At 35.5% G+C, this 12,699-nt stretch overlaps 1 protein-coding gene across 5 annotated transcripts in view; it reads right to left on the bottom strand.

Moving 5' to 3' along the window:
• SPOCK3 (SPARC (osteonectin), cwcv and kazal like domains proteoglycan 3) overlaps positions 1–12,699 on the bottom strand; it is a 214,851-nt gene that overhangs the window by 16,791 nt on the left and 185,361 nt on the right. For 4 of the 5 annotated variants that reach the window (XM_086611595.1, XM_086611596.1, XM_086611597.1 and 1 more), the window contains one exon: positions 4,165–4,284. The exons of the other annotated variant lie outside the window; for it this stretch is intronic. In XM_086611595.1, the coding sequence (XP_086467721.1) occupies positions 4,165–4,284 (120 nt within the window). The remainder of the gene's footprint in view (positions 1–4,164; positions 4,285–12,699) is intronic. 5 annotated transcript variants of the gene reach the window in all.

Below are 12,699 nucleotides of genomic sequence, written 5' to 3'. Positions count from 1 at the left end.
TAATAATGATTGTATGGATCAATGTGGACTATTTAATAGCTGTAACAACTCTGAAAAGCACCAGCAAAGCACTATAAACTTGCATGGCAACTAGCTTCGTCAGATGAACTGTGCTCAAGTCTTTTAATAAATCCTGTCCCAAGTGCCACCAGAGAGACTGAAATATGAAAAATTCTAAATGCAAACGGACAACCAGAAAGGATGTCACAAATTGCTTTTTTAAATGCAGAATGGTTTTTCAGTGAGGAAGGAACTCTATGACAAGAATAAGGAACAGCCTGGGGGAAAGGGTGCCAAAACAGATTTTTTAACTCCTCAAGGGTAACGAACAGCTCCCGGGATCTGCTAGAATAATAAGGACTATAAAAGGGGAAGTTGCATTCAGGTGGCTTTTTGTCATAGCTGTTGTTCTGTACAGATCACTAAGTTTCATGTGCTAAGTATAAGGTCATTATACATGATTAAGGAGTTCTTTGCAAGATTTGTTTCTAGATGTAGCTCTCAAGACAGCCTCAAAATAGGGGCTGGACTCCCTGGTATACTTAAAAATTAACGCGCTTGATGTATTGGTCCTACTATGACTTTGGAGACTGACGGATTTCATTAGGGAAACTACTCAAGAGCTTAGGTCTTGAAGAACAGTTTTAAGAATTTCTTAGTGGTATTAGAAAGGACATTACCAAGTTCAATAGTTACCATTATTTTTGTTTCTTTGTGTGTTTACAGGGAGATAGTGACCTAATATTTTCTTCTGAACCACAGACACTTTAATAGTATCTTTTATTGCCTCAAATGAGAACTTCGGAAGTTCAGAAACGCACATACCAGAAAAACCATACAGTCACATTAATGAAACCAGTTTTTTAAACAATTTTTGGATCCCCAAATCCACAAATGAAAGAAAACTACTACTGATTGTATATTAATTTGATCACTTTCTGTCTATAGACGGACTTCCTTTTTGCAGTAGCCCATCAAATTAATTCAATCAAGTAAATATTAGCTATTTATAAAATTAAGTAAATACAGCACAAATAGGATCTTTTATATTTGAAAGTAATTTTTTTTCACAATTAGATATAAGCAATTTGAGTAACTGACCATAGTAGTAAAACACTAGACTTCAAACAATTACTGCTCAAATACTCTTGTGAAACACTGTGGGTATTGTCAAAAAGCTTTTTTAAATATAAAAAGAAAAGAAGAAAAGATAGGACAAACTGAATGTCTCACGTGTAACCATTTTCCACAACTTGATTTGCTTTGTTTTAGTAAAGAGAATATAAACATGCCAAAGCCTATCATCAAACTTCCATGTTTACATCCTAGCATTCCTATAACAAATAGTAAACTTTCTAACATCCTGGAAACAACACTACCTCTATTTAAGGTTGATGAGGTATAACTCTTTGAAACAGAAAATCTGATTTAAAACCAGCATGGTAATAAAATAATATTTTGTACAACATTCTAGCTCTTTAGGATCAATTTCTGATACTATGTTAAAGTGTAAGTCAAACAGTTCTGACAGCACCATGTTCACAGGGAATTTCAAGTTAGAACTACAATGAAAACAGATTTTTCCACATTATATTTCCTTACCAGTAGATGTAAAAAAGTCCCCAAAAGACTGTTCTTAGCCATCCAAATCAACTCTTGATTCTTTCTCTCTAAAAAATGGTAGGGTAGGACCCAGTTTAACTTGTGTCTAAAATTTCGGATACCTCCTAAAGTACACGTGAATTCTTTATACCATCAAAGGATAGAAATTCATGACTTAGAAGGCTTTCAAAAGGAAATTCTGAAAACTTGGCCAGCCAGAGAGCTGTTTGTTTTCCCCTCAATTGAAACAATTGTATCAGTAGAAAAAGACCCTCATCTGAAGACTTGTAAAGGCAAATACATCTCTCTACCTTCCTTAGAAAGATTCCTTTACCAGCTCAGGTTAGGTGGGAAAGATCTCACAGACCCTAAAACTTTCAATGAAGCTAATGAGAATGGGACCATAACATTTTCTGCATAAGAGCTCACGATCACAGACCTCAGAGACTGAAGCGCCTCATGCAATTGTTCTAAAAATACCACAGGATGGTACATTTAGGATGTACTAGAGGTAAAATCAACATTAGGTAGACATCACACAATCTTACAAATGTTGCTAATGTTATAGTAACTGACCATTGAAGTTTGAAAAGAAACCAACCAGTTTGAATCATATAACATAATTCTAGGTCCAAAAATCGACAAGGTCCTAAAGTCCGCAAGTCTCTTACATTTTTAGTCACACATATTAAAATCTTGGATCTTAAGTCCATATACAGTCTTTGATTGCTATTATATAGTAAAAATTTGCAAACAAACAAGTGATAAAATACACAAGTATAATATATCCAAGTATACATCATGATACAAATATCTGTTATAGATACTAGGTCTTATCAATGTCACCTGTATGTTAAGGAAAAAAGGCCCAGGGAAATGTCTAAGGGAAAAATCTCACACTTTGTGCTTGCACTACATTGCAATGTGTTCAAAGTTTTAATTATGAACTTTACATTCTTGTAATACATAGAACCCAATTACTTCAAACTCTGACTTTTTATTTATGTATGCTGTAGTACTTAATAGCTGTACAGTTGCTTCTTTTATCATTGCTCAAATTTTTTTTTTTGAACTTTTACCATATTATCAGGCTTCTGAACAGCTGTGCTGCATTTTTGACCTTACCTATTCAGTGTGTTACTCAACAAAGTGAGTATTCAGCAAGAAACAAGACCCTACACAATGTTTCAGCTGACCTTTAACTGAGAGATGTGCTAACACTAGCTATATTATTAGATACATTTTATTTATTACTATACAATAAATGCTTACTTAAGACCTGTAAACTTTGTATTTCCATTGCTTTCGTTACAGGATGAGAAGCCGATCACGTGCCAGTTATGGGCACCTTCCAGAATGTAAACTGGAAATATATGTTTTTAAATGTGTTTTTTTCAATATCAATAAAAAGTGACATTACTGTATTACCACCTTACTTCAGAAACATTTTTTCTCAATGTTAAGAGAAGTATTCTCAGATAACACAGAATCATCTTTAATTCATTGTGTTTTACAGAATTATTCATATTTCCTTAGCATGAAAAATCACATAAAAGAAATGACATTTCCAATTAAAAGAAATAAATGGATTTCTTGAAGAAAGAAAGAAAGAGTAATGCTACAAATAGCAATCAAACAAATGCGTACCAAAAAAAAAAAAAACCACTAAAAAAAAAACCCCAAATACTTTAAAAGTTAATAATGAAGGAACTAAGGTAAGAAGCCAGTGGTGGTCAAGTTCTGTGAAACACTCTGGAGGAACTCATAGTTTGCTCTTCATATTAATGAAAGGCAGAGTTTTATGGCTTATGAAATCTAATTTGACTCTCCTTCACAGTAGGACATCACTCCTGAAACTATTATTGCACACTTAAATTGCTATTTCAAATAAGTCCTTTGAGATTACATTTTAAAACTTCATTACTTTCCACAAAAAACCCCAAAACTATTTAAACATTTGAGGGGGTTAAAAACAAATTAGGCCCCCTACTGTTTCCACTTCATTAGTACTTCTGAGTCTTTTCCAATCTAAGTATATCCTTGAAAATTCCTTTTTACTTACAAGCTTATTTTCCATGTATTTTTCTGTACCAGTATCTACAGTGGCATCAACTAGCAACAATGGGTCACACGTAACTACAGCTCCTCTACGTTATTTCTTAGGGCTAGTCATTCAGCAACTCATTTTTCTCTACAGAAAAGTTGCTAAAAATCCCTGCTTGTTTCTTCTGGTTTGTCTCCTTATACAGCAGCTAATCATCAAGTTCTATCAAATAGACAATTTGATAGCATTCATAAATGAAAGCATTGTGAATGGTTGCCGTCATACATTCTTACAAGCAAGAGTCCTGCCAAATAAGGTTGAAAGTTTAACATGAACATCTTATATCAGTACTAGGCCAAAAATAAGAAATTAACTTTAGAAAAGCACAAAGTTATGGTTTCATACACATGCCTACTTAAAGCACATGAGAATAAGGCAAGCCTTAGCAATAGAAATACAAAAGTACAAAAAAAAAGTATCAAAGAGAACATCAAACAAGACAAGCAGAAATCTCTTACTGGTTCTTTCAGGCCTTTGAACAATCCCAGTCTTCTTATTCTGACTTCCACTTTCATGAAGTGCCTTAAACCAGTCTCTCAATCTGTTTGCAACCTCTCTGAACTCCAGGTCACTGCACGCTGAAAAACAAAATGCAGAGCTGTTTAATGTTTTCCTCCTGAGTGCTAAATAGAACTTTTCAATCTATGCTAAAAAAAAAAAAAAAGAAAAAGGTAAACCACATAATATAACATAAACATGTATGTTCCACAGCTTGCTATAATTCATAAAGCTCAGTTTCATTACTTAGGTATGCCTTCGAAAACCAATTCAGGTCCTCAGAAATAAATGCCTGATGTATAAAACAATTATGAAATCATATATATCTAGAAATTAAAAACATCCATTGCAAACTACTGCAAACCACTATAAACAGTTCTAGTATAGATATTTTCACATCTTACTGCAGATGAAGCTGTATGGCAGAGCCACCCATGACAGTCTTTTGGAGTTTCATTTCTATGTTTGTTAAGACAATAGTAATGAAAGCTCTACCAGAAGAGGTTGGAGTTGTGATTTAGGCAGATAATGCAGGAACACCCAACTGGCTTTCCGATGCCGAAGTGTGAGAACAAGAAATAAGGTTGACAGAGAAAGTGCTCCAAGAGTGTCCTGAAAGCTTATTTGATTGAATGTAGTTCCACAAGCCAACATTTGTGAGCACCTAACTGCCAACGGGCAACTGCACAGCCACTTAGTGACGGAAAGGATAGCTTCTCTCACCACAAAGAGCAAAGACAGAAAAAGTACGTGAGACCAAAAAGATGCATCTGTAGTACCAAGAGCAGCAGATTAGTAGCAGTACTGGTAGTTAGTACTGAGGCAGATAATAGATGTGCAGACAGGAGGCCTATTCACCTTCACTATTAAGGTGCTGGAGAAGATGAAGAATAGATGTGCTTGAAGCAAGCAGATATCCCTTCCAGACCTCTGTTTTCCCATTTCATATGTTTGAGGGAAGCGGGGAGAAGAGGACAGAAATAATAGAATCTGGGACATGACAAAAGCAGAAGGCAGGCAACCAAGAAAGGCACTGGATGTATGTATGCTTCCCTAGATAACAAAATACCTTCCGCTGCCCTTGTCAACAGTTATCACTTCCAAATCAGGATTGTCTTCCAGGTCTACCAGCAACTAACCGAGTTACAATCTGAAGAGCTCATATTTAAGTTAGCAGAGCTTCCCAATTTTCCTCCTGAAAATAAATCTCCAGCTCAGCTTACTTTTCCTTTATTTTGTAGCAATTCATAATATTTGGCGACATAGCCTTCAGCCCACTTTATTAAATCCAACATCACTGTGAAACATCTATTTGCATTTTAGAGTAAGACTGAAACATGTCATTATGTCAACCACCATCAATGCCTGTACAACAGCAGGCATCTAAGCATTTGTTTATTCATTCCTTGATGAAGTTTCTCTTGAGACTTTGCTTCTCTCCATGAAAGATTTAGGTGCAATCTATATGAACCGACATTTTTATAAAACTTTCATTGTGCTTTTCTCTTTTGTAACGGAACATTTTTTTTTCCTGATAATTCGATACAAAACTGGGGCAAAAAAATATTAATGATAGATATGCGGGCATGTATGCTCAAAAACGTCATATCACAACTACATGAAAATGGTCTCCTGAGCCAAGACTACACATCATAATTCAAATTTGTGGGATTTATACATTTGCTACGACAACACCTTCTTTTACTGATCCTTGCATCAGCTAACAGGTCAGCATAAAGAATTGGATATAAACTTAGGACATCCTGCCTCTCTTTAATTTCTCCTCCTATTATAGGTCAAATAACATAATATTGTTCCCTTCTCTAACTACCCTCCCTTAGTTTAAGAGAAAGACTTTCAGAATTGAATCAAAGGGTATGGAGCACAGCACAATCATTAGGGGTACATGACCTCCCATCTAACCATTTGATTCACCTACTCTGCACAATACTGTGTAATACTACCATGAGTCCCAGAGATAATATAGCTACATTAATGTGGTGCACTGACCTGGCTATTTTCATCTACTTCTAACCTATCTATATGCAGTGCTACCCTGATTAACCTCTGATGCTGAGGTGACCTACTCAGAGACAGCATATAAGCTTATTTACAGTCACTTATATATATATATACACATTCACTTTATATATATATATAAAGGGAGAGCATGAGGAAGTGCCAGCTACAAGTAGAAGGTTAGACGGAATAACATTAACAGAAAGGTGCACATGGCAGCTGCATGATGGAGAGAATGTATGAATTTCTTCTTTATGTAGAAGCATCTCCTAGCTCATTAATGTCTAAAAAAAAAGCGCTATGAAAAGGAGATAGTGCCTCTTTGGCTGTTAGATATAAGAATAAAACAGAGCTTGCTGTTTCAGCATCTGGTACTAAACACTGCCAGGCACAATATAACATAAGCCGACATTTTCTGTGCTCCTGTGCGTTGCATTCCTTTCAAAATGGAAGATACATATGGCACATTTTGGGCATCAAACACATCACATACGAGATCTCAGATTAGGGTCATTCTTCCAACTTCAATTTCTTATAAACTTTTCCCCAAACTTTGCTTGACAATTAAAATTACGGATTTTAACTCAAAACAAAGAATAAGAAAGTTTTAATAATTTTTGGTTCATTTTATCATGGGAATAGATAATCTTAGAAAATCAAGACAATATGAAACAAACTGATTAAAACTGCCATTTGCCTATTTTACATCCCATAGCTACTTAAGCGCTGAAGTCAGCTCTCAAACATGGCAGGTAATTATACCTACTGTGTTATTAACTTAAAAGCACAGTGAATTTTTGGTTCTTGACATTTCTAATATGTCAAGTAAAAGCCTATGCCTTCTGTGGGAAAATAACTAAAATTGGGGAAAATGGAGAAATACAGCTTTGCAAAGTGCAGCTCAAAGGCTGCAATATTAGAGCAGCTTTGAGGTGAGACACAGTTGCTGCTCCCAGGACGGACATGGCCTGCTGGTCAGATGGAATGAGCAATGTCCTTGAAGTGGGGATTAGAGTGGTACGGAGGTACCATGGCTCATCTCTGTTATCAGGGGGCAAAGAACATCTGGTGAAGATAACCGTCTAATTGCCGTCAAGGAAGATGGATCGCAAGTGCTGCCTCAGCAATAATGGTAAAATCTTGTCCTCTAGATGAACTTTGCTCATTATTATGTCATTATAATACCAAAACACACCTCCACCTCGAAAGCTACCCACCTCTGGGCTGCGACCACCCCTCACTGAGCAGGTGCCCTGAATTTCTTCTAGCCTATACCTTTAAATTGAAGTGAGAAAAATTTACCAATCCTAATAAAGGTATGTATGACTAGAGTCACTCAAGCTCCATCTGAAAGTAAAGAAATAGTATAACATGGCGAAAGAGAAGGGGATGTCAGGGAGAAGTCCCCCATCGAAACGTTTGGTATCAGTCAACAGGCTGAACCTCTCCTCTCCCCCGCATAGGGACGCCTGTTGGGTAGGAGCTCTGTGTTACGTGCATTTACTTACTAACACCTTGCTAGCTAGTTAGTATTGTTACTGATCAGTAATAGTTTTATATTATTCTAATCAAATCTGTTTTCGTAGTCAGTCACTATCACCAGCTATCTTCGAATCTGTATTCTGTTACAAGTGTATGTAATAAATCTTGTCATATATAAATTTAAGTTTCTGGAAACTTCAATAATTGACATAGAGGATATAAGGGATTTGTGCCGGTGCTGCTGCCCATGAGGGTCCCTGATTGGAAAACGGGCAGACTGGTCAAACTGATAAAGGCTCAAGGTAGCCCTCGTTCTGTCCTCTGTCGACACGATATTGTGTCTTAACGTGACACCTTCTATATGTGAAATATATACAAGAGATGCAGCAGAACTACACTAATCCACGCACTTAATTTACATGGACAAACTGTATTCTCAGCAAGGATATAAAACATGGGTTTATAACAATGTCTCGTATTTCAATATTTGAGTATCATGGTTTTTTATCAAAGAACATTTAGTTAATTTACTAGCATCTCAGAAAAAGATTTAAATGGTAGAACCAGCTGGCAAATTAGAATTCTTGCCATGAAACTTTCTATCAATCATTTCATTTCCACAGGATGCTTAAAATTTGTTAAAACTTTGAGTTGGTTAAATAACAACTAATGATGTAATTTAATTTTGACTGCTGGAAAGTAAAACACATTGAATTATTTTTTTCTGGTTCCCAACCCCATCCTATTTATTTTTTTTTTCTTCTCTATTTTGGAATTTTCCACTGAGAAATTTATTTCAGATTTCAGTATACTTACTATTTTCCAGAACGCTTTTCAAGATCTACCTATGCTAACATTAAAATAGCAGAATTAGAAGGAAAAAAAAATATCCTTTTAGGGTTCCTGTTAAGTGATTTTTGTTGAGGCTCCTTAAGGTTAATTCCCTATCATCTGACGCCAGTATTTATTCACTTTCACAGTTACTCTTGCGTATAGTCATCTCTACATATTCTGTTACGTTGTATTGTTTGAAGTATTTCAGAAACATAAAACAATCTGATGAAAATAATTTTATGTTGTGATTATTGAGATAAAAAGCTAGTACTATCCTGACATGAGGATTAAAATACATATACATAAAAAAAAGACTTTATTAGAACATCTTATATTATTCTGGAAAACAATAAAGCAGAAAACAGATCTATGTAAGTATGTAAGAACATAGGCTATTAGTAGTGGCAAATAGATCCTTCAAGTACTACAGCTATTTCTATAGTTAGAGATCAGCATTTGAGAACCTTTGGGCCAAGACCTCCCATTTCCTAAGTTATTAGGTACAAGGTGCTTGGACTACTTCAGCCATGACAGTGGCAGGAAAGCTGCACTCATCACCCCATCAGGTAACACAGAGAAGCAGAGGACAAGTGGTTTGACAAAGAAATTTTCTCAAAGGGAAAGACTGCATCTTTTGACAGTTCCCGAAAGCATATCAGGTAGTAAAATCCCAGTTTGGTCCTATCTCAACAGAGACATGTGTGCCGAAACTTGACATAAAAGAACAACCACATACACTTCTTTCTTCACACACAATGGTGCTTACAATATATTTTATATAAGTAGCAATTCATGTGGCATCTAGAAAGTCAACTTAACATTAATTTTGCATAAGATTTTCTTCATTAAAATTATATTATTATATGAATTAGAAAAGCTCTAAAATTATAGTATTTTCAGCTTTGGGGCTAAACATTAATATATTTATCGCTTCAAATACTATACTTCTAAATATACTGTGATTGATATTTCAAAGATACTCCAAATAAATTTAATTAGTATTAACACAATATGTGAAACATCCCACCTTGCATGAACCTGCTTCCATGTTAAGTTATAAACACATAAAACCAGAAACCATGTATTACCTTTTTTGCATGTTCTTACATTAGAAAAAATAATCTGGAAGCTGCTCTACAGTTGTCATATGTATGCATAGCAAATTGCACAACTGAATATAACTCTAATGTTATATGGCAGAAGCCATATTTTACAAATTTCCATTAAAGTGTTTTCGTATGGTACACATGAATAGCTAAAAGCAAATTTCAGGACAATTCAAGATCAATGTTATTCTTTCATAGCTTTTTGTACAGTTGTGCTTTACAACCATGATTCAAACTCATTCATAAGAATAGAGGCTACCATAACCTTATACAACATGAATACTGCTTGTTTAAATGTTGATTCAAACCTTAACATTTTTTATTTATTTGGATCAATCTGACCAGACTACTCATCACCCGGCAACAAGTGTAAGTGGCACATAGGAGCAGCAATTCTAAAGTTATCAAAAAGGCCTAATTTCTGGCTTACAGGGCAAGTACCATACTCAAGTAAAGTCTAGGGGGAAATTTTGCCTTAAGAACTTACATATGTAGTGTAAACTTCAAATAGTCTACTGAGTAATAAATATGGCCTAAAATTATCTACGCTTCCCTATCAATCTGCTGAACAGAGGTGTCTCAAATCTTACCTTGTAAAAAGCCCAATTTAAAAAAAATCTCTTTTCAAGAGGAAAATATTTTTGGTGATAAAAGAAAAAAATTAGGGGAAAGTACGCCTGGGAAGTAGCACAGTAACCTTTGCAAGGTAGTGATGGGCCTGACAGCTTTAGTGTCAAGCAAAGTTAAATGAGACGTGGGGAGGATTCACTGGTTTTAGACTACTGAAACAACTCTTCTTTCCTTTTCTCTCCCTTCCTAAAAAAAACCCCTGTGCTTTCTGCTTATCCTCTCAATTTCCCATGCATCCTGCCTTGGAGAAGGAAGTGGCCAATGCCTGGATAACATGCCGCCACCATAAGAGGTAGGTGTGGGACAAGGTGTAGCAGCTTTCTGTTCTCATTCCAGTCCCTGTCTCAGGTACACACAGATTACTCTTTCAGGAAAGCAGTTGTCACTGGCACTACTTCTGGTTCACTACCTTATTTCTTCCATGGGAGCAGCAGAGATGTCTCCAGAAAACTCCAGAAACTGTGGGATGGGTTATCGGAGCTCGGATTCTGCTCTGGCTGCAGCCAGCTGCCCCAGTCTCTTCCTTCTTTCACCAAGACCTTGAACTGGGCTTGTACAGTAGCAGACTGATCACAGCACAATGGTGTAACACTGTGCATCAGCCTAGGGTAATATCATTTACTCTATAAAACACCTTACAATTTCAGTCAACCAGAGAGCAGGTAATACAGTTCATGTCTGAAATGATTTGAATATTATTTTGAAATTAAAATATTCTCTGCTCAAACTTTTAGAAGTAGGAAGCATCCGACTTTCATAGCACAAAAGAAAGAAAAGACAATAAAACGAAATACACAAAGTTCAGATTACTTAACAGCTAATTCATCATAAAAAAAATACATGTGATAAATGTTACTGTCTTATTTAAGGTTTTTAGTCAGTAAATTCATTTATGAAAAAATACATATTTAGAGGCAAGCCAGCAATGACTTCATTGTACCTGAGTCCCTATGGACAGGTAATTTTTTGGTAAGAAGAGAGATCTCTGCCCACACAAAATATGACTAATTGCTCACACATTAAGTCCAGCAAAAAAAGAATGTTGCATATATAGAAGTAATGTTAAAAAGTGCACTGATTATTGCCACATATATCAGTACCCACAAACATATATGATTAAAATTGCTGAAAAATAACAGAACTTGTTAGGTCATTCGAAGAATAAAAAAATAGTGATGTTTAGATATTTGCTTTATTTGTTATCAGCTCTGTGAGCATTTCTATAGCAAATTAGTACACAGATTCCATAATACTTCTTAATATAATATTATATTAATATGGAATTTTCCCTTCCTTTTTGCTTCATAACAAAGTAGTATTTCGGTACTGTGGCCAAAATGACTAAGGCAGTATTTGTACATTCTGAGTAAACTGAGGGCCTCAGACTAGAGAAAGAATCCCATTTAATGTTCCATGTAAGGAGTCAGCCATACATATACAGACAAACTGCGGATGTTTATAATGTGGGTAATTAAAAAAGCATAAAATTCTTTCCAACCTCTTCCACACGTTAAAGATATGATTTTCAATGTCAAATAACTTCAATTATAATAAGTTTTTCCTAAAAGCACTTATCACACTTCAGACTTTTGTTTCTGTTTTGACAAGTAGGAAAGAAGTAGCAAAATAACCTTCAAACAGTAAAACAAATAATTTAATTCCCGCTCACACAGAAACTTATTAGTAAGTTTTGTTCAAGTTTCCAAGAACATTCAGACGAACACAGAACACATGTAAAAGACTTTCAGTACATATACTAAAAAGAAGAACTAACTCTGTCCCAACTGAAATCAGGACACTTTCAGAAAGTCTTAAGCAGCAGTGAACACGGAGAAGCAGTTGCAAACACAGTTTTTTTTCAGAGGAGCTGAGCTGCACAATGTAACCCTGAGTTATGGTTAAGTGAAACTTTTAAGTTAGAAGAAAATCCAGGTATATTTACGGAAAATGTCTACATTAGGCTTTGTTTCTGATCTGTCTCCTGGCTCAGTACAGTACCCGCCCCAGCACTCCACCTTAATTCATATAGATTTATGTGAATAAACCTTGTATGCCATAACAGAGAGGATCAGCCTAACACTGTTCACTAGAACGCTATTTGCCATTGAAACGTGCCTGCTCAGAGTTATGCTATATGAAGAAAAATTGTATTAATTAATGAGTTGTTGCATTCTAGAATAGGTTTAGGGACTTTTCATCCCAGAGATCAGCTTCTAAAGATACATGCTGCTGAAATTGTTGTACACATTGGTCTGTACTGATTTAAAATAGGTCAAAATGAGGTAATTCAGATCTATGCAGACTATTATTTCAACTGATAGACTGAGAGATGAATCTTTAATGGCGAAAGACAGACAGTAAAGGTTGTAGAAGGTTAGACAGTAATCAAAAAAATGCATGTTAAATCACATGAATCCTCTCAGG

The sequence above is a fragment of the Tauraco erythrolophus genome, chromosome 5 (assembly GCF_009769465.1).
Source record: "Tauraco erythrolophus isolate bTauEry1 chromosome 5, bTauEry1.pri, whole genome shotgun sequence".
Lineage (NCBI taxonomy): Eukaryota > Metazoa > Chordata > Aves > Musophagiformes > Musophagidae > Tauraco > Tauraco erythrolophus.
The sequence above is the reverse complement of the archived record's forward strand: the minus strand, read 5'-3'. Positions and strand labels throughout refer to the sequence as shown.